General features: G+C 37.0%; 4 protein-coding genes and 1 non-coding gene across 5 annotated transcripts; 4 read left to right on the top strand and 1 right to left on the bottom strand.

Annotated features, from left to right (window-relative positions):
- Window positions 1–6,452: 6,452 nt before the first annotated feature.
- On the top strand, window positions 6,453–8,658 carry LOC149012703 (beta-1,2-xylosyltransferase XYXT1-like). Its single transcript, XM_089160183.1, has 3 exons — window positions 6,453–6,602; window positions 6,798–7,286; window positions 7,373–8,658. The coding sequence occupies exons 1-3, from the start codon at window positions 6,461–6,463 to the stop codon at window positions 8,545–8,547; spliced, it is 1,806 nt and encodes a 601-aa protein (XP_089016309.1). The 5' UTR covers window positions 6,453–6,460; the 3' UTR covers window positions 8,548–8,658.
- Window positions 8,659–10,466: 1,808 nt separating this feature from the next.
- LOC149012702 (beta-1,2-xylosyltransferase XYXT1-like) lies at window positions 10,467–12,716 on the top strand. Its single transcript, XM_089158885.1, has 4 exons — window positions 10,467–10,821; window positions 10,925–11,026; window positions 11,184–11,282; window positions 11,370–12,716. Exons 1-4 carry the CDS (start codon window positions 10,674–10,676, stop codon window positions 12,554–12,556), a joined length of 1,536 nt encoding a protein of 511 aa, XP_089015011.1. The 5' UTR covers window positions 10,467–10,673; the 3' UTR covers window positions 12,557–12,716.
- Window positions 12,717–14,832: 2,116 nt separating this feature from the next.
- LOC149012701 (alpha-1,3-arabinosyltransferase XAT3-like) lies at window positions 14,833–16,933 on the top strand. Its single transcript, XM_089160123.1, has 3 exons — window positions 14,833–15,260; window positions 15,384–15,482; window positions 15,613–16,933. Exons 1-3 carry the CDS (start codon window positions 15,134–15,136, stop codon window positions 16,791–16,793), a joined length of 1,407 nt encoding a protein of 468 aa, XP_089016249.1. The 5' UTR covers window positions 14,833–15,133; the 3' UTR covers window positions 16,794–16,933.
- Window positions 16,934–16,959: 26 nt separating this feature from the next.
- TRNAC-GCA (transfer RNA cysteine (anticodon GCA)) lies at window positions 16,960–17,031 on the top strand. The gene has a single exon. It is a non-coding gene; the product is annotated as a tRNA-Cys (tRNA).
- Window positions 17,032–19,120: 2,089 nt separating this feature from the next.
- On the bottom strand, window positions 19,121–20,840 carry LOC149012699 (ultraviolet-B receptor UVR8-like). The gene has a single exon (XM_089160122.1). It carries the CDS (start codon window positions 20,762–20,764, stop codon window positions 19,307–19,309), a length of 1,458 nt encoding a protein of 485 aa, XP_089016248.1. The 5' UTR covers window positions 20,765–20,840; the 3' UTR covers window positions 19,121–19,306.
- Window positions 20,841–21,597: the final 757 nt, after the last annotated feature.

Raw genomic sequence — 21,597 nt, 5'->3', positions numbered from 1 at the left:
TGAAATTCATGCCATCTTAAAACCAGTAAACTTACGATCCATAGGTGAAGGAAAAAAAACACGGCTGCTGTCTGGGTAACAAGAAGTTGCCAATGAAATTGAATAATTCTGATTCTCATCTTTCAGATAAATCTTTTTGGATTTTTATATTATCGAAGGATAAATTTTCAGATCCCATTCATTGGATGCCCACACGAAAGCAGGAGCAGCAGCCAAGTTCTGTTCGAAGCACATTCACATGAACAGACAACAAAATGGTTAGCCAAATTTTTAACAGGATTTGGGGAAGGAATGAAGATGGCATTCATGGGATTATCTACCTACCTGAAAAGACAACCAACAGTATTCTGTAACACCATACACAAAAATTCTAGCACGCTTGATGAGATTCATGAAGGGAAATATACGATATACGACATTACAAGTCCTATATCAATTATCAACCCGCACATTTAAACTATGACCAGAGAAGGGGGTGAGAGAAATATACGATATACGACAGCGTTTCACACGTTACAAATCCTATACTTTGAGAAACATACGACGGTGTGTAAAAATTCTATACAGCCCTGCAAAGAACTATATGATATACAACGCCGTTAAAAAGCGCCCTGCACAAAATGACCTACAAAAAACACCGCTATATGTTGCTATACAATGGCGTTTTTATAAAACACCGCTATATGTTGCTATACAACGGCATTTTTTATGAAATGCCGCTATATGTCAATATACAGCTGAAAACGCCGCTATATCCTTATCCAAAATGCCACTGTAGGCCCATTTTCTTGTAGTGGTATCAGTCAGGTAAGTTTAAAGATAAATTGTTTTGTCCAGTATTAATTTTATCATACTAGCCAATGTATTTTAGTGCAATCAAATAAAGAGATATATTGATATATACCGTACCGGTTGTCTCTAATAGGGTTATGTATCATATGGTAACGTGAGATACTTTAAACCTTGGATGAGATGCTATCATTAGGTTTATGTTTAAGAATTTATGATGAAAAAGGTTTATAAAATAATCTTGGTGATGATAAGAGAACTGTTTTTTTTTTTGGGTTTGTTAAATAAAAACTTCCATTAAAAAGAGATTATTGCTGAAAGCAATTACAAATAGTATCTATTATACTACTACAATCATCTGGGTAGGCGCAAAGTGCACTTTTCAAAAGCAAGGAGCCGGGTTGAGACCTTCCATTTTTGTTGTGTTAGCCAATTCCATTAATCTTGGCAATTCGTCAAGAGGCCACTTTTCTGTTGATGGCCATGATAAGAGCTTTGTAATCCGATGATGGTTGGTCCAAATTTCATCTATTTTTATCCTCCTTTCAATCACTTTATCCATCCCTAGTTGTAGGGCAAAAAGTATACCCTCTAAAATCTATCAGTCTTCTTTTTTTTTCAAATTGACGAACTGTAGGTGTCCGTCTCTGTATGTCCCAATGCTCCAACCTGTTACTCCTAGCTGCTGGTGAGGTGCCCCTACACATATCAAAATATTTTGATTAAATTGAGAAATATACATGCACCAATTCCTTTCTAGTTCATCATAAGAGAACTTCCCACACGTCTTAAGCGTCAATTAAAAATAACAGATTCAGAACTTACACCTTGAAAAGATGAAACTAAACTAATCTTATTAGCATTGGTTTTTATTTTTGAGGGTTGGATTAGAGGTGATGCATGTCAGCCACGTCATATATTTATTTAACATACAAAATATTAACAAAAATGGTTTTATTGCATGATATCGACTTAAAAATCAGCAACATTAAAAATTAGTATAATTACCAATACATGGGTGATGAAAAGTCAAGCCAAAACCATACATGGGGAAATTTTCTTTCCTTATTCTAAAATTGTAAATGAAAGAAAATTTATTGAAAAAATGCATGAAGAGGAGATTCCTTCATCTGTAGATTTTAAAATACATTTAACATTAGAAGAGGAAATGGTCTATCCACCTCCACTCTTTTTGGTCCCTAGATTCCAGGTGTATTCCCAGCATTCACTTCATTGGGAATTTCCCCTATGTAGAGTGCCCCTCACTGGATTGATTGATTGGACAAGAAAGAAATGGAACACCACCCCATGCGTGTCAATCAGTATAGTTTTGGTACGGTACCAACTTTGAATACAAAAAACTAGAACCGTACGGTATAAAATTTACACGGTACGATTTTGACATTTACAAAAATTGTTCGATACAGTTTCGGTACTAAATCGGTGTAAAAAAATAGTTTAAATACAATATCTAGTGCGGTACAATTTTAGTACGAACTAACCCATACCATTTTTGTTATTAATTCATTAAGATCCTAATGAAATTGCAAGCAAACAATCAATAGAATCTGATAAATCTGATATTAATAAAGACAAAGCAAGTAAATCTAAAAAGAGGTGTGAAGGACAAAACGAAAGACTAAAACAAGGAATTAGAATGTTTTAATTATAAAATTACATTTATATCCCTTAATTTGGTACAATTTCGGTACATACCGACGGTATGAATACCTAAAACCAGTACTGTACTGTACCGAATTTCAAAATTTGGTTTCAATACATACCATACCGAAATTTGAACGGTGTAGTTCGGTACGGTTAAAAGATTTCGGTACGCAATTGACACCCTTACACCACCCTCATCACTTCACTCTTTCCTATACCTGTGGGTACTACCATCCAAAGTTTTCCCATTATAGCCCCTCAAACCGAAGATTCTTGGGTAACTGTAAGCCCACAATTCTCTCTCTTTTTTGGGTAGCAGTGACTTTGCCTTTGCCAGATCTATGACCGGATGGTGTTGTGACAAAGGCTCACAGCATCAAAACTTTCAGATAACTTTATGCCTCTTCCAGTTGCACCCAAATTGATTGGAAGAAAATATGATACATCTAGACTCTCACCAAAATAAATAACTTTATTTGGAGAGCTTCAGATGAGGCAATTCCAACTCATAAAACACTTTTTGATAGGAATGCATGCCCCTTCCCTTGTGTTTTTTATGCTCAAACCAAGTGGAAACTATTGCACATGTGTTAGGCAATGCTATTGAGCTTCCAATTTGAGACAAGACATATTTGAATTTGGGAGAAATACAATTATGGATTGCATGCAGTTTATTGATCCCAAATTTAAAGATTGGGGACAACTTGAGCTAGTCTATACATTATGGAGTGTATTATGCTGGGTTATATATATGGTTGGCAAGCAACTCTTTCTTTTCAATGGCAGCCTGCCATCTTTTCACAGTTTGGTGTTCTTGTCAAGAAGCTTGTTTTTTATGCTAGCTAAGAACTTCATTGAGACTAAATGTCACAAGTACATAACTTGTTACCCTAACACCCCCAAATTTGAGTTCTTCAAGGGGTGTTCACTGCCATTCTACTTAAACCCGTTTAAGAGGGGGTGGATTTAAACATACAAAGCGTGTTGTCCTTAATTATTAATACTAACATCCAAAAGTGATGTAGTTAGAGCCAATGGCTAACAGCGCTTCGGCAGTAGATCAAGTATCTTCTCCTCATTGCACCATACTTCATGGATAGATTGATTTGAAAGATACATCTAATTTATTTCGAGCCTTAGACATCCAATAAAACCTTCCAAAAAATTATCAGAAATTAGACTCCATGTTGCTAGGAAACGAAAGTTTTCTTTTCCGAAAAAGCCTAGACTCGAGGTAATTAAGTTTAATTATGAGTTAAAAATTCTTGCACACATTAAAATAGAAGAAGTAAATATTATTTAAATCACATAAAGCAACATAGATGCAATTATGAGCATTCATATGGTCATAGTTTATGGGGCTGATTGGTGTGACATTTCCCCCTTCTAAGTTAAGGTGCTCAATCCAGTTTTGTATACTGAACAAAACTATGTTGGGGTTTGGGTGCTCCGTATTAAAAACCTTAGTGTTTCGTTCCTTTCACACAAAATAACAAGTTATTGTGTAAAAACTGGAAAAAAAAAAAAATCAGAGTTCTGGTGTCATGGACAAGAACTAGTGCACTTCTGATCAGCGCCTCATTAACTTCTTTTCCTCCTCAGGATTGCTGCAAGATACATGTTGATGCAAATTGGAACCATGGAGCAATATCGTTTTGGGAGTTGATGGAGGTTTTCTTGTCGCTCGTACGGTGGCCTTTTATGAATTTTTAGATATGACATTGGAGCTGGAGTCTACTCATGATGCTTTGTTTTTTTGCTGCTTCTTTGTAGTCTAGCAGTTATTTGCCTTAACGCCGATGTTGAATCTCTTGATTGGACGAATCAGAGTTTGGTAATTGATATTCTAGGCCTTCTTCCTCCTCTTTTGAGTTTCTTTAGCTTATTTAGATTCCTAAGTCTATGAACTCACGGGTAGATTACCTTGCAAGAGGGTCAGACTTGTTTAAATTGTCTCATGTATGGTAGATGAGGCTACTCTCTTGGTGAACCTCAACTCTTTCTACCTCTAGAATTTCTTTTAGAAAATTTAATATAAATTATAAATCTCTTTTCGGAAGAAAAATAAATAAAAACTAATTTACTGTAAAAAATTATTCGTCATTTTTGTTAGGTAAAAATAGGTGTAACTAAGATAGAAAGTACTGTAATTTACCCTTTTTTAATAATAAGAAATGAGATAGTTAAATAACCTCCTTCTTTTCTTTTTTTTTTTTTTTTTTTTTTTTTTTTTTTGGGGGAGGGGGGGTGGTGGGGTGGGGAGGGTTAGAACAGCCCTACTTAAACAATGACCCTACTCCAGATTTGCAATTATGGTTGCTACTGTTGAGTGCTGGCCACTTTGGTACCATATCGAATCACTGGGGCACGTCTTTGAACCCCACCTTAGTATCCCATGGGCCCTTACAGACTGACCGCGAGGAAGGCGCCGGAGGAGTTTCCTCTCGCCTAGGCCATTGGGTACGTTTAAATGGTGGCCCAAATCCATTGATGAGGATGGATTAAGTTTTTTGGGCTTAAGTGTCTAACTAGGCCTAATAATTGAGATTTATACAATTTTCTAGCTTGGGTAATTTTTATTAAACTCTTGAGGTTTGGTTCAAGTGATTTTTAATTCAATTAAAATGACACTTTGCATTTACCTCTCCTGTGGTATTAAAAAAGATCAACTGAGAACAAACTGTCATTTTTATGACCACAATATTGTTAGATTTATTTCACCGTATCTCTTTATATGCATATATAACCAAAATACCCTTTAGACAGACGTTGTATGGTTTTGAATTTCGGTAGTTTGTTGTTTAAGTTTTAAAACCTTTTATTGTCAATGGATCTCTCCTTAAAAGTACATTAGCATCAGCATCTTTACTATGTAAATGCATTAAATCTTCTTCTAACTTCAATTTCATTAATGGAAACCCTCTTATCTTGTCAATAATTCTATGAGATGCTTACAAAAGTTTTGGTGAGATGCTTCCATATGTTCCATTTCTTAATTATCTTCTAAGCATTCAGAATTATTAACTTCCTTGCAATCATTAGCCAAAAAAATAAGAGACATAGACAAAGCTAGCTATAGTTAGTGAAACGCATGGTTTTCGAATCTTATAACCAGACGTGGAAAATTAGGCAGTGTTTGGTGATATCAGCCCCATTTACCAACTCTCTATTATATATTTGACCCTAGAGAGAGAAAGAAATCAGAAATGCATGGTTTTAAAATCTTTAGTCTCAAATGTTAGACGTGGAGAAGATTCGGTTGTGTTTGGTGATAGCAGCCCTAGTTAACAACTCTATCATTTTGAATAGAATGATTCTTCTAGAGGACATAAAATCCAAAGACCAAACCACATCATGCATGCAACTAAACACAAGAACTAGAGAGAGAGAGAGAGGGTGGGGGGAGGTAAAACGTTTATCTTTTCCAAGAAATATGCATGGGGGCCACTGAGGACAAACATTTTCAAAGCTCCAGCTACTAAAGTCTTGTTTGGATACCTATCTTTCCATAAATTAAAAAGTCCCGTTTGGTAGGTATTATGACCCATAAAAGTGTCTATTATGATCCATATAAATGTGTAAATATTTAATAGGAAATGTTTTACACACTTTTTTTCTAACATCTCTAGTTGATCCATTCCTTTCAACTAGAGAGAATAATGGTTGGCAGCTCATGCTAAAAATTGATAATAATCAAATATATTAACACTAGGGGAAAATTGTAGTTAAGTTATAGCAATTCTTGTCTCCTACTCAACCACCTGGGTCCCTTTTAGCCCTGATTTTATTGAAATCAAAATCAATCCAGATACTTAATCGTGGATACCATTTAGCAAAATGGAAACCCACAACCTCACCTTACTCTCATGGAAGCCTGCATTTTCCTACTTAAGCTTGTGTAATCAATGCACTAAGGCTTAGCTCTCAATTTAAATATCTTCTCATCTTCCATTTTCGGAAGTAAGCATTTGGAGTATATAGAAAAGCTTAAAGAGCTGTGTTGAAGATGACATATACTGCAATTTTCTCCAAAAGCTTCAGCAGGCATGAGCAGAAGAAGTTTGGGTGTTGGGCTATCATTGGTTCCTTCATACTGGCATTGAGCTCTTTCTATCTTCTTAAGCCCTTTCTGGGTCCTCTGCCAGTCTGTGAGTGATTTTTCCTTCTCTTTCTTGCGTGTAACTATACTGAAATATAATCTAGCTATCATTTTTGTTCATCACACATCGAGTAGCCATCTTTGTTTGGAAGCCTTGAAACCAACATGAAGCACAGGAAAGCCATCTCATATTGGTTTCTGTATCAGATACTATTTCTCTTACTAGTCATTGTTGATTTTACAGTGAATTTTCGGCTGTCAGTGGACACTGGCCTTATGTTAGCGGTGGAGGATACAAGCAGTTCTCTGCTAGCAAACGTTAGCAGTTCTAGGCCATTAAACATAATCAGTTCTCAAACATCAGACATTCTCCTCAGTTCTGATCAGCAATCAAACAGAAGCATTCCTCAGCAGTCACCCACTAGCAGCTCTCAACAGTCAAATATAAGCAATTCGCATCAATCAAACACAAGCATTGATCAGCAATCATACGCAAGCACCTCTCAACAGTCAAACAAAAGCATTTCTCAGCACTCAAACACAAGCATTTCTGAGCAGTCAAATGTGAGCAGCTCTGTACAGTCAAACATGAGCAGTTCTCAACAGTCCAACAAAAGCAATTCTCAGCAACCAAACGCCAATATTTCTCGGCCATCAAACATTGGCAATTCTCAGCAGCCAAACATAAGCATTTCTCAGCCCTTGAACATAATCAGTCCTAAGTCATCTGCAGGTAAGATATCTATTAATTCAAATCTTGAACTTGCATACTAATACTTTATGATAAGTTTCATGTATATGTTGTATGTTAAATTTCAGAAGGGGAAGTGAACTTGAAACAGAAGAGAGAACCACTTTGCAATGCTGTAAACCCCAGATGTGACATTTGTGATGCTGAGGGTGATATCAGGATTCATGGAAGATCTGTCTTTGCTGCTTCATCTCAGCGAAGTGTTTTGGCAGGAAATGAATCGTGGACTGTAAAACCTTATGCTCGAAAGACAGACAAAGGCGCGATGTCGGGTACGAATGAAATCTTTGTGAAAGACATTTCAGCTCCTGAAGAAGCCCCAACTTGCAGTCTAAATCACAGTGTTCCAGCCATTGTTTTCTCAACTGGAGGATATTCAGGAAACCACTTCCATTCATTCACTGATGTAATCATTCCTCTCTTTGTTGCTTCATCTCAATTTCATGGGGAAGTTCAGTTTGCCGTCACCAATTTTCAGCAACGTTGGATTAACAAGTTCCAAACAATACTCCAACAACTAACGAAGTATGAGATCATCAACATAGATACAGATGATAGAATTCATTGCTTCCCAAGAGTTATTGTTGGTCTTAAGCAATACAAGGATTTGAGAATAGACCCTTTAGATGCTTCAAAGGGTTACTCCATTAGAGAGTTCAGACAGCTCATCTCGAACGCCTACTCATTGAAGAGATCAACAGCAATCAAGATTGGCAATGGAAAGAGAAAGAAACAGCCTAAGCTTCTGATCATATCAAGGAAATGGACCAGGGGATTCCAAAATGTCAATGAAATTGCTGAATTGGCTAGAAGTTTGGGGTTCAAAGTAGTTGTCTCTGAGGCTTCTACAAATTTGGAGAAATTCTCACAAGTTGTGAACTCTTGTGATGTGATGCTAGGGGTTCATGGAGCAGGTCTCACAAATTTCTTTTTCCTTCCAACTAATGCAATTCTGATACAAGTGCTTCCTTGGGGTGGATTTGAATGGTTGGCTTCTACATATTTTCAGCAACCTATATTGGATACAGATTTAAGATACCTGCAGTATCAGGTAAAGGAAGAAGAGAGCTCTCTAATACAACAATACCCAATTGATCATCCAGTCTTTAGGGATCCCAAGTCAGTACACAAGCATGATTGGGCACAATTTAAGTCTATATACTTAGAAAAGCAAAGTGTAAAGCTTGATTTAGGTAGGTTTAAAGCTACATTATTAGAAGCCCTGGAGCTTCTCCATCATTAGGCTGTAACATTTTGTTTAGGTCCAGAAATCTTTTGAGCTTTAATTTAGCCAAAGGGCAATAATTAAGTTGTAAATTTTTTATAGTCAATCATTTCTTTGCTTTCCTCATTCACTCTCATGCAACCTCATTTTCAGTCTTGGAATGATGTGTTTGTCTCTGAATAGAGTTTTGGTTTCTGGGGGAAACTGGGGCATGGTTGGGTTGAAAGTAGCTCACAAGCCCAATATTAGTTTATTGATGTAGTCGGCTACAGCTTTCGCAACCTAAGGTCAAGTGGTGGTTGGACTACCCAGGTGTTAAATCTTTGAATCAGTACTCTAGTATTGAAGGAAACCTAAAACGATATGATTAACGACCAACGTATATGTGAGAAGACAAATGTAATCATATATATGTTAGTTTAATGGGTTAGTTGATTTCATAATCAAAAGCAAAGAGTTAATTTCAATTGTTTAGGTATCCGACGTCGGTCATCACCGACATAATTATAGCCTCTTTAAGGTAGTCGTTAATCATCTCACTTGAAGTTTCTTAATCTCATGTTTACTTAATTGGAGAGTCAATTTCAAGTATTCCTATTTGCCGGCTCTTGGAGCTTGCAGTTGGTCCTTACATTCAAAACAAGGACTGCAGCAGCGCAAGCAAGTTTGAGCCATGCCCATAACCATCAATTTTGCTCCAGGCCTGTGTTATTTGTATTTTGGGCTAACCCAACTGTAGATAATGGAGTGTGTGGATCTCGTTCATTAGGTATTTCAAACAAGAGGAACTTATTCTTTTTACATTAGGTGAAGCCAGTGCTAGAGGTTACAACACAAGTATAGAGAGAAGGGAAGATCTTACTCGTTCTAAAGAAGGTAAACCAGTGCTGAAGGCTTCAACACAAACAAAGAGGAGCGTGGGGGACTTGCTCTTTTATATTTTGGAAATATAAAACCAATCCCCCTTCTTCTTTCTTTCAATATAAAAGAATGCTTGTAAAAGCTTCCCCTTAATTGAATATAGCAGTTTTAGATCTATTTTCTTTTAGATCATGTCATATGTTTGGACAACACGACCTGAGTATGGGCTTCAATACAGGGGCCTGCTCTGAAAGACAAGTTTGGACTTGATTTGGCATATCAAAGTTGACCCTGACGTGGTCCTTGTGGGGAAAAAATTTAGTTTGAAATTAAGCCTTTTAGTCTTCTATTTGATATATTAGCACATTGTTGTTGTGTACAGCGGAAGATGTTTTCTCTGGTCCTTCTGCCCAACTTGCACCATAAATCATGATTTCAGCAAATCTGGAATCCTTACAAGTTACCACTTTCCAGCTTCTACCAATACAATTTTTTTACCCATAGAAGAATCAATCTGCAATACAATATTAAAATATGTGATCCAATAATCCTTACTAGCAATAAAATTTAAAAAACATTCTCAGCCTTGGATACCGGAACTTGCCATGTGATTTCTGTTCACCCATCAATTTTGATGAAGAAAAAATCAAAAAGATTTTTTTGGGTAAGAAAATCAACAAGATTACAAAAGTGTATTATTATTGAAAATGGGACTGGGGTGGCCAACAAACATCAAATACAGTCCAAAATGTTCTTAAAAGAAACCAAGTTCAAGTGATGAAAGAACCCTATAACCAACCCACATATAAATCCATTATGACCCGTATGGTGGAAATGACTTATTGAAAGGTTCTGATAATTTCAAACAAAGTTTGGTAAGGTAGACCCCAAGAATAGATTCGTCCCATATTAATGAAACCCAGAAATAATATACTCTTTCCAAGAGTTTTAGTTGATCCATTACTTTCAACACTGAAGAGAATCCATTACCGACAGCTCATTCTTCAAATTAAATAACATGCATGGAACCCAAATCAACGCTGTGGAAATGTTTCTCCCTTAATCATTTCAATGGACTTAAGTAGTAAAGATCACCTAACATGCATAATACATTGAAAGCCTCCCCAGAATGGTAACTATAGCTACTTACTGCAATTTCATATAAAGAGGTAGCCAAGCAGGTGCAGGCAATTCACAATGGCTTAATTTCAAATTCTCTTCTCTCTCTCTCTCTCTCTTCCCAGCATTCAGTATAGGAGTTATTTTCTCGGAGTTACAATAGAATGTCAAAGATGACAAGCACTAGAGTGGTTGCCAAAAGTTTCAAATGGTATGAGCAGAAGTTTGGATATTGGGTTATTTTAGGTTACTGTGTTCTAGTGTTGAGCACAGTCACTGTTCTTAAACCTTATTTGGATCCTCTACAACTTTGTAAGTTATCCAGCCTTTGTTCCTGTTCTTATATTTCTGCAAACCTATGATGCATTGTGTGCAGGCATCTATAGACTTTCTTACTAATTATGTATCTTCACAGCAAATCTGCAGGTGTCAATGGGCACCGGTGATCACACTAAACTAATACTTGAGGACACAAACAGTTCTCAGAAATCAAAACAAAGCAGTTCTCAGCCATCAAGTAAGATATTTCTGTTAAATAAGTGTTCCAATAGAGACATGCTTGCTATATCTATGATTTCTCTCCCACTTTCTACTCTTCTTAATTAAGTGTTCTGACCAGTTCTTGTACATCGTGTAAGTATCCAAGTTTCCTTACCAATTATATATTTCGACAGAAAATTTGCAGGTGTTAAAGGGAACAAGCCACACTGAAGTAGTAGCTGAGGAGTCAAAAGGTTCTCAGCAATCAAATCTAGGCAGTTCTAAGCCATCAGGTGACTAAGATTTTTCTGTTGTGTTTAGGAGTCTTGTTGGGTTTGTTTGAAGCTTCAAGATATTTAATTTCTTTTCTTGTTCTCCAGTTGAAGTTTCAGGTGAAAAGATTACTTTGAAACAAGAGAGAAAGCCATTATGCGATGTTTCAAACCCAACATTTGACCATTGTGATGTTGAAGGAGATGTAAGAATTCAGAGCAAATCTTCCATCATCTTTGAAGCTTCATCTCACTTGGGTGCTATGGGAGGAAATGAATCATGGTTCATCAAACCTTATCCTCGAAAGGAAGACCAGAATGCAATGCAATTTGTTAGGAAATTCTCGGTAAAAGCTACTGTGAGTCATGAAGAAGCTCAACCTTGTACTGTACATCACAGTGTTCCGGCCATTGTCTTCTCAGCAGGAGGATACTCAGGGAACCACTTCCATTCTTGGAATGATGTCATCATTCCTCTCTATGCAACTTCAGCACAATTCCATGGTGAAGTCCAGTTTCTTGTTGCCAACTTAAATAAATATTGGTTTAGCAAGTATCAAACCATAGTAAAGCAACTTACCAGGTATGAGATCATCAACATTGATACAGATGACAATGTTCATTGCTTCCCCAGGATGCTTGTTGGTCTTAAGTATTACAAGGAGTTAAGAATTGACCCGTTATCTTCAAATGGGTACTCCATTAAAATGTTCAGGAAGCTCATGATGGAAACCTTTTCACTGAAGAGATCCACTGCAATCAAGATTGATTCTGATACACAAGAGAAGCCTAGGCTTCTGATCATTTCGCGTAAAGGGTCTAGATCATTTATGAATGTTGATGAACTAGCTGAAATGTCTAAAAGCTTGGGATATGAAGTGGTTGTCACTGAGGGTATGACCAATTTTGCTGAATTCTCCCTTGTAGTGAATTCTTGTGATGTGATGCTAGGGGTTCATGGAGCAGGTCTCACAAACCTTATTTTCCTCCCTAGCAATGCAATAGTGATACAGGTACTTCCTTGGGGTGGATTTGAATGGTTAGGTTCTAAATCTTTTGGAGAGCCTGCATTGGAGATGGGTTTAAGGTACTTGAAGTATAAGATCAAGGAAGAGGAGAGCTCTCTCATACAACAGTATCCTCGTGATCATCCAATCATTAAGGACCCTCATTCGATTCATAAGAATAACTGGGGATTGTTCAAATCTGTATATCTGGATAAGCAAAATGTAAATATTGATGTGGGTAGATTTAAAGCTACCTTATTAGAAGCACTTGAACTTCTCCATAACTAGTTTTTAGTGTATTTTTTGCATACTCATGCCAAGTCTAGACTTGAACTTGGATTTGACATAGAGAACCAATTGCGTCTAAATCTTTGTATTTTAAATAACTTCCTCTATTTCTTTGAATCATAGCATCATCATTTGAATTCACTTGTCATGGAGTAGAGTTTGCAAGCCTAAAACGATGCAAAAAAATAATTGGAAATTCTCATCCAAGAGTCACTTAACAAAAAGATTTATGGTGTTTAAACAAACGAAGACTCTCTTTTTTCCTAGGGGGATCTAAGATTCCTCTGGGCTAGCTTACATGTATGTTGACTACATCCTTAGAGTAGCTTTTTATATATTTTTTAAATATACGGTAGTGCTTTGTCCCTAACTCCAATGATATTCGAAGTACAAGGCATTGCTTGAGCCAACCCCTTGAGGTTAACAATGTGTCTCTTTGAGGCTAGAGAAAATGAAATTGCAATAAAATCATGGCAACATTATATAGGTTCAACTTCACAAGTGATGGGCTCTATTCCACCAATGGAAACCTCCTTCATGCCCTTTTGTCAAGGTGCATGTAGACGCAGCGTGGAAGGAAAAAGAAAAGAAAGGTGGAGCTGGAATTTTTATTAGAGACAGCAAAGGTAGTCAATCCCAAGTTTGGCAGATCAGCTCCTTTGTTCTTTCATTCGGTCTTGGAAGGGGAAGCATTAACTATGAGAGAAGGCCTCCAATATGTCCTCAGTAAGTGCTTCGACTAGGTGGTTGAGTCAGGTAAGTCAGTAGCTGGTTAAGATTTTAGAGGGAACTTCACAAGCATGTCTGACAGAGATCAGCCCAATTGTTCAAGACATTTTACCGTGAGCTCTAAATTTGAGCATTGTAAAATCTCATATATTTCTAAGAATGCTTATGTAGTAACTGACTTCCTAGCGTGGAAGGCTCCTTCAGATTTTTGCCCAAAAGATTGGCCATGTTCCACCCTGTGGATGTTAGAGCTTTCTTTGGCCATGTCTCATGCTCATCATGAAAAACTACTAAGTTATGGGGGAGGGGGGAAAGACAATAATTACCTAAATAGTCATACTCCTTTAGCCCTATCCAAAGGAACTTGCTCATGCAGGAAGAGTCTTGTGCTTCATTTGCCACACCTGCTACTTCCAAAGTAATGTTTTATTCATCTCTCCATCCATGACATCAAGATCACCTTCAAATCGATTTTGCTGATATTTTCCAATTTAACCATGGGTTGTATGTTAGATTCCATTGTACCATTTCAGATAAGATTTCTCATCCATTTCTTTATCATCTATATAAATTTCAAAAAGGTCAAACAATGCATGACTATGATGAGCACAGAGTATGTTACTAGAAAAATTAATGTTGCTCATCTCTAAGTTGACTCTGTACCCTAAAAACCTTAATGCATTTGCAAAAAAGATTTTTAAGTTCTCAACATGTTTAATTGAAGTACTAAAGTAGATGAATACATCATCAGCAAAGAGAAGACAAGATGGAACTGAAGCACCCCCTAGGGCCCTATAAATTAAGCTGTTAATTTAGAGTACACATTCGTGAAAAAAAAAAAATAAAATAAAATAAAATGGAAGAAGAAGAAGAAGGAATTCTTCATGTACGCAAATTCATCTATAGCATTCAGACAAAGATGTCTCCTACATGCATGTGGATTTCATGTATTCTTATCTTTCTCATGATTATACAAAAGTTTATAAAAACACCAAGAAAACCTAAAGACAAAGACAACTGTCCAAATGCTATGGCACCACACATATAATGCCATCATTTTCTCTCTTACTGTTTTGGATAAATATATTGCATAAGTTATGCATGGATGTAAAGGGTTTCACAAATACTATTTTAAAAATGAATAAGTTTCCAGCGTAGGCCACTTGGAATAGTCTGGTGGAGAAAAAAAAAAATAAAACCTCTACATTATTGAATGAACTAGAGCATTCAGGAATCATTGAAAAAAAGTCCAAAATGTTCTAACCGATTAGGACTTAAATCAGAAAATAAAAGAATCACCTAACCATAAATCATCTAAGCATACTAAAAATAATAATAATAATCCATGTAAAACAAATTACGTGTAAATTTTGGATGCCCAAAATGCATTATAAAAACCAGTTTGGTACGGTAGCCCCCAAGAAAAGATTCCTTTCTATTAATGAAAGGCATTCTTTCAACTCTTTCCAACTGCTGTAGTTGATCCATTCTTTTCCACCAGAGAGAATTCATGCAGACACGCAATGCTCTTAAAAAAAAAACTATCTGAAAACGAACCAAAATTGTAGAAGTGGTTCTTCCCCAGTTAACTACGTTCTGAGTCCGCCATTCCAATCATTTCGTCAAGTTGCAAGATCAACCGACACACATAATGCACTGATATCATTAAGAAGATTGAATCTTAAACCTCAGCTTACCATAATTTATGTGCAGTGGTAGTTGCGCATTTGTATCATATAAGCTGATAGAGACAATTCACAATGGCCTACTTTCAGTTTCACTTTGTGGTCGTTCTCCCTTCTGCTAGCGCTTCATATAGGGCTTGTTTTTATTAGGCTTCCATTACGAATGTTGAAGATGAAGAGAAATAAAGTAGTTGCTAATCTGCTTGAATATTGGGCAATTACAGTATATCTCATACTGGGTTTCTGCATCTTCACTCTACTTACATCTTATTGGGATCCTATAACAATTTGTAAGTTATCTGGTTCTTGTTTCTGTTCTTACATTTAATTTTTCAAAGTTAGTAGCTTGATCAGTTTCTATACATTTTGCAACTATCTCCAAGTTTTTTTTTACTAATTGTGCATTTTGGCAGCAAATTTGCGGTTGTCGATGGACACTGGTCTCTCTGAATCAGTAATTAAGGATACAAACAGCTCCCAGATGCTAAATATTAGTAGTTCTCAGCCTCCAAGTAAGATATATTTTTCTTTCTAGTCTGAGTTTATAAACAAGAATTGCAATAAGATTTCTGTTAGGGATTTGTTGAAGCTTAGATACATATACCTGTTAAAAATTACATTTTTCTCGTTGTATTTTTGAAGTTTCAAGTGGAGAGGTAGTTTTGAAGCAGGAGAGAAAGCCATTTTGCAATTTTTCCAACCCAAGATTCGACATTTGTGATGTTGAGGGAGATGTGAGGATCCATGGTAATTCTTCCACCATCTTTGTTGTTTCATCTCAAATGGCTGCTTTGGAAGGAAATGGATCATGGAAAATCAAACCTCACCCTAGAAAGGGAGACCCAAATGCAATGCGTTTTATAAGGGAATTCACAGTAAAAGCCATTGTGGATCATGAAGAAGCTCCACCTTGTACTGTATATCACAGTGTTCCAGCCATTGTCTTCTCAAATGGAGGATACTCAAGAAACATCTTCCACTCTTTCAGTGATGTACTCATTCCTCTCTATGAAACTTCAGCACAATTTCATGGTGAAGTTCAGTTTCTTGTCACCAATTTTGAACCTCATCTGATTGTCAAGTTCCAAGCAATACTGAAACAACTTTCTAGGCACCAGATCATCAACATCAATGCTGACAATGAGATTCACTGCTTCCCACGTATGATTGTTGGTGTTAAGTTCTACCAAGACTTGAAAATTGATCCATTAATTTCCAATGGGTACTCTATGAAAATGTTCAGGCAACTCCTAATGAATGCCTATTCATTGAAGAAATCTACTGCAATCAAGATAGTCCCTCAAACACAAGAGAAGCCTAAGCTTCTGATCTTATCACGAAAAGGGTCTCGACAATTGACGAATGCTGAGGAAATAGCTGAAATGGCTAGAAGCTTGGGGTTTGAAGTGGTTGTCTCTGAGGGTATGAAAGATTTGGAAGAATTCACCGGGGTGGTGAACTCTTGTGATGTGATGCTAGGTGTTCATGGAGCAGGTCTCACAAACATGGTTTTCCTTCCTACCAATGCAATACTAATACAGGTACTTCCTTGGGGAGGATTTGAATGGACGGCTTCTAATTGTTATGGGAAGCCACCTTTGGGGATGGATTTGAGGTATTTGGAATATAAGGTCAAGGTAGAAGAGAGCTCTTTATTACAACAGTACTCTCCTGATGATCCTATCATTAAGGATCCTCATTCAATACATAAGGGTAACTGGGCACAATTTCAAGCTATATATATGGACAAGCAAAATGTCACTATTGATGTGGGTAGATTTAGGGCTACCTTATTAGAAGCACTTGAGCTTCTCCATCAGTAATTCAGATGTATTTTGTTGCAGACTTCTAGTCCTTTTCAATTTGTTTTCTTCTGCCCATGGTTGTTCTCATTCACTCTTCGTTCCAGCTGATCTCCCTCCTTGAAATGTTGGGTTTGAGTACTAAATCTTTGAATAAGTAAGAATTGAGCCAGGGTAAGGATCACAAGGGTCCATAGCTCAGTGGTAGAGCATTTGACTGCAGATCAAGAGGTCACCGGTTCGAACCCGGTTGGGCCCTTCAAGCATTCATTTTTTTTATCCAAAAAAAGAAAAAGGGCCAGGCTTCGGGTGGACCAAGACATGTTCTAACCCGGTTGGGCCCTTTAAGCATTCATTTTTTTACCCAAATAAAGAAAAAGGGCCAGGCTTCGGGTGGACCAAGACATGTTCTAACCCGGTTGGGCCCTTTAAGCATTCATTTTTTTACCCAAAAAAAGAAAAAGGGCCAGGCTTCGGGTGGACCAAGACAAGCCCAGGATTGGTTCATTTACTAGATTGGGCTTTAATCTTTTAGCTAAGACTAGGTAATTAACCTCTTGGACAGTGTTTGGTTAGACTAGATTAATTGTTGATTACACATTTTTACCCCCAAAAAAAATATTGTTGATTATACGTGAATAAGGGAGCTTTTGGACAATGAGCTTCAGTTGGGCCGGCCCACTGAAGGCCCACAAGACAATAGTTGGATCTACCCAATAGGCAATAGACCTGCTACAGATGAAGCCCCTATAGTCTCTCTTTTTCTTTTTTTTTTTTTTTTTTTTTTTTAATTTTTTTAAGGGGGAATGAATAAAAAATATAATATAAATATCCAAAGGAAAAAAATATAATATAAATACCCCCAAAGGGAAAAGAACAAAAAAGACCCCTGGCTTTTTTTTTTTGTTTCTTCCGAGTAGTAATCTAGTATTCTATTCAAAGTGGGTGGCAGAGAGATAACTAAAGTTTCACCAACCACTGATTGAAAAACGGTTATTCTTTCAGGTCTGAAACCGAGGCCTAGGACATCCATTACAATATTAAAACTCCTAAAAATATAAGAGGGGTACAATATTCAAATTTATCCAAAAGAAAAGAGATGTTCTGAATCAATGGATCCAAACTCGTTGGTGGGAAGCCTGGCTATTAAAGCTTAGGAGAAGGCAATAAAGAGCTATAAAAATTGAGGTAACAATAATGAGTATGTTCTTTAGGGTATCAGCAAATGATCAACAATGGAGGTAGGGCAATCTAAAACTAACATTGATGCAAATGGTCTTTCAAGTTGGGTTGAGAGATCTAAATTTGGTAATCCATCTATTCAAGTTACGGTTAATCCAATCTGCAAGATGTATGCATAAAAAACAACTTTCTTACAGAGTTCATTAGCAAGTGGCATTTGAAGGCCAAGGCTAACCAACAATATGTATTTTGTCTCAAACAACTAGGAATGTCTAAAAGTCAGTCAAATGAAAGCAATGGCTCTCAACCAAAAGGGGGCAAAAAATAGGAGGGGAATATCTTCATCATAGGAGCTAAAACTATAGGGGGCACTGGGAAAGAAAACATATATTAATATATAACATAATTGCTATAATTGAATTTGATAATTGTTATAGTTAACCTATATTTGATGGTTCTAACCACTATTGGTTGGACGGTCTAACCACAATCGACCCGAAGACATCTGAACCAACCATACGTTGAGCGGTTCATAAACAAGATAGCATATGAAAAGTACACACTAAGTAATGTGTACAATATGAATCATAACCAACCTCCTTAAAGATAAGGATAAGGCTTTTGATTAAGCCGGATAATTCGAATTACTCTCAAAGTCCAGATCAGACTCCACAACTACAATCCAAGTAATACTCTCTTGCCAAATAAAATTCCTTTCCCCAGGAAGTTAACTACAATTATAAAGTTTCATTCGAACTCCATTACTGTACAATTAAATACCTCTCCGAACATTTATAAATACCTACTTCTTCTCATTAACAGATACCTACTCTTGGATTACTCTCTCTAACATTGAAAGCTCTACAAGTAGTTGTTTTTCTTTATAAAGCTATGTGTTTCTACTAACTTGATAGTCAGAGACGTTCCTCGACCAATCCAGTTGAAAATGTTTTTTACAGGTTGTTCACTTACACTTACAGGTTTTTGGAACAACAATAACAATCCTTATATTTAAAGACTTATATCTTGGAAGATCAAAAATTCATGGTAAACACGTTTGGTTGGACTAGTTCAACTGCATTCTACTTAAAATAAAAAAATAAAAAAGAAGAAGTTCATCTGCATTGATATTTCCTGATCGCATACATGCCTGCCACCAACCTTTCATCATATCTTATTTATCTTAATTATGCAGGCGACAACAATTCAAATAAATAAATAAATAAATATTTTACAATATTTGACCTGAAAATTATTTATCCAAAACCCACTAAGAGATTCTAAACGAATTGCAAACACTAATGTAAGAAATACTGAACTTGCCAAATTAGCTTCTTGCTTTCTGTGGAAGGTCAAGGATCTTTCTCTGGAAGTATGATCTCAGTTGGTTTGAGGCGTCCTTTCAATGAAGCATGCCCAAGTTGTGTTCTATCATTGTCTCCAAACCCTAAAACAAGGCCCTTATTGGTGACTACAACAGTGTGATACATTCCTGTGCTTATTTGACAAACATGGTGACTTCTTAAGTTCTCAACAATTTGAGGTTTCATAACTTTCTCAGAAGAACTCTTATCAGAAAACCCTAGACTACCAAAACACATCCAGCCAAACCCATAAACTGAGCCATCATCCGCAAGAACTAGGGTTTTTCTCTGCCTTGCACAAACCTGTACAGCAAGATGACCTTTAAGGCTTTGCACTAATTCTGGAATCATCTTGTCACTCTCATCTCCATGACCCAATGCACCACAGTAACCTTTGCCCCATGTATAAACAAACCCACTTGAATCAATCCCCACTACATGCTCATCTGCAGCAGCAACTCTAACTACATAAACACCTTCAAATGCTTCAATCTGACGAGGTTGGAACTCATTTTGTTGTTGTCCATGACCTAAACAGAAATTAGAACCTGAACCAAATGAGAAAACCTCCCCATCATCAGTTACTGCTAGAGAGAAACTTGCACCAGCAGAAATCTGAACCACACAACCCATGTCCTCTGAATCAACAAGTTTAGGCATGGGTTCAGCTACTATATCACCATGACCAAGTTGGCCATGGGTGTTTATCCCACATGAATAAACTTGACCTTTCTCAGTTAGAAACATAGTAAAACTGAGCCCTGTTGCAACCTGCTTGCAAGAAACTTCCTTCAAAGTTTCAACCATTTTAGGCCTGAAAATGGATTGACCTACTTCTTCTCCATGACCACAACAAGAATATGAATTATCTCCACAGGTGAAAACCTCCCCAGATTTCATCACAAAAGCTGCATGGTTATGAGAACCTGAGACATAGCTTACCTTGTGTGATGACACTGGGAAATTTATTTGGGTCAATGCACTGCAAAGTGAAATACCATGACCTTGTGCAAGAACACCATATTGGTTGAACCCACAACAGTATGCAGTGGAGTCTTTGATCAATAACGTGTGGTACCTTCCTGTGGCAACCTGGATTTTGCCTGAAGAGGTCTCAACCATGTTAGATGACTGTAGCATTGACTGCAAGAATCTCAGCACACGTTTCCAATTTCCACCACAACGATTGAAGACCTTGTTTGAAGCATTTGAAGGGAGAGAAGCAAATATAGGATGTAAACTACAGAGGTGAAAGGCAGCGAAATCTACTATAGATCTGAAGTTTGGAGGGAATAGTCCATGATCTGTGCTTCTCCCTCCGAAGGTCAAACATGATTGCTCCAGACAAGCAAGATCAGTTCCACTCAGTCGATTAGATTTCAGAATCTCCAGAATCAAATGAAAGGGCAATTGTTGCAGAGATGGTAATTGATCTTGATCTGCCATTTTTGAACTCAAGATACCCAAAGCCCAGGGGATGCTTCAAAGTGTTGAGAATGATGATGGGAAAGAACGATATATATTGAAATAAGAAAGACACTTTGTTGTTAACTTTTAATATCAAAATCTTATATTGCAAGGAAATCTTATAGTCGAAGAAATAGATTAGATTATTATTATTTTTTTCCCTTGTAATATCAAATGATGAGGAGAAATCTTCTCCTTGAAGAAAGAGATTGGGAATTTGAGCTTTTAATATCTAAATTTTTTGGAGATATCTTCCTATCCAAGCAAAAAGTGGAGTTCTTTATTTTTATAATGTTTTAAAATAATTAAATTTAGAATTTTCGTGTTGACTTCCTTTTTTTTTCCTTTTTTAAATAAGTAGGAGCAATAAACCCACCGGATTTTTTTTTTTAAGTCGGATCCATGGTCCCGTGTGTCGGCGATATACGGCAATTATTCGAAGTGTCGCTGGGGGGCGACACGAAACCCCCCTCAGCGATGCGACTTTCACACTTTGTCGGCGATAAATCGCCGACGATCGACTATTCGAAGAGTCCAGCGACATGGCATCTCTGAATCGTTTTTTCCCCTAGAATCTCCGCAAGAGACTAGAGCAAAGAAAGGCAAGAGAAAACGATGTTGTTCAGGCTTACTGGTGTGGTCTGGATGGAAGAAGAGGGCGAGGAAGGAGATGCAGTTTCTTGGACTAGGGAAAACAGTGGCAGCAGCAGTGGTGTTGGAGAAAACAGGGATGGCATGGTTCATCTCTCTACGTTCAAATCGATGATTGAAGAGGACTGGTACGTTCACAGTGGAGGAAACCCATCTCACCA

The sequence above is a fragment of the Hakea prostrata genome, chromosome 6 (assembly GCF_041222555.1).
Source record: "Hakea prostrata isolate BN-2017 chromosome 6, UWA_Hpros_2, whole genome shotgun sequence".
Lineage (NCBI taxonomy): Eukaryota > Viridiplantae > Streptophyta > Magnoliopsida > Proteales > Proteaceae > Hakea > Hakea prostrata.
The sequence above is the reverse complement of the archived record's forward strand: the minus strand, read 5'-3'. Positions and strand labels throughout refer to the sequence as shown.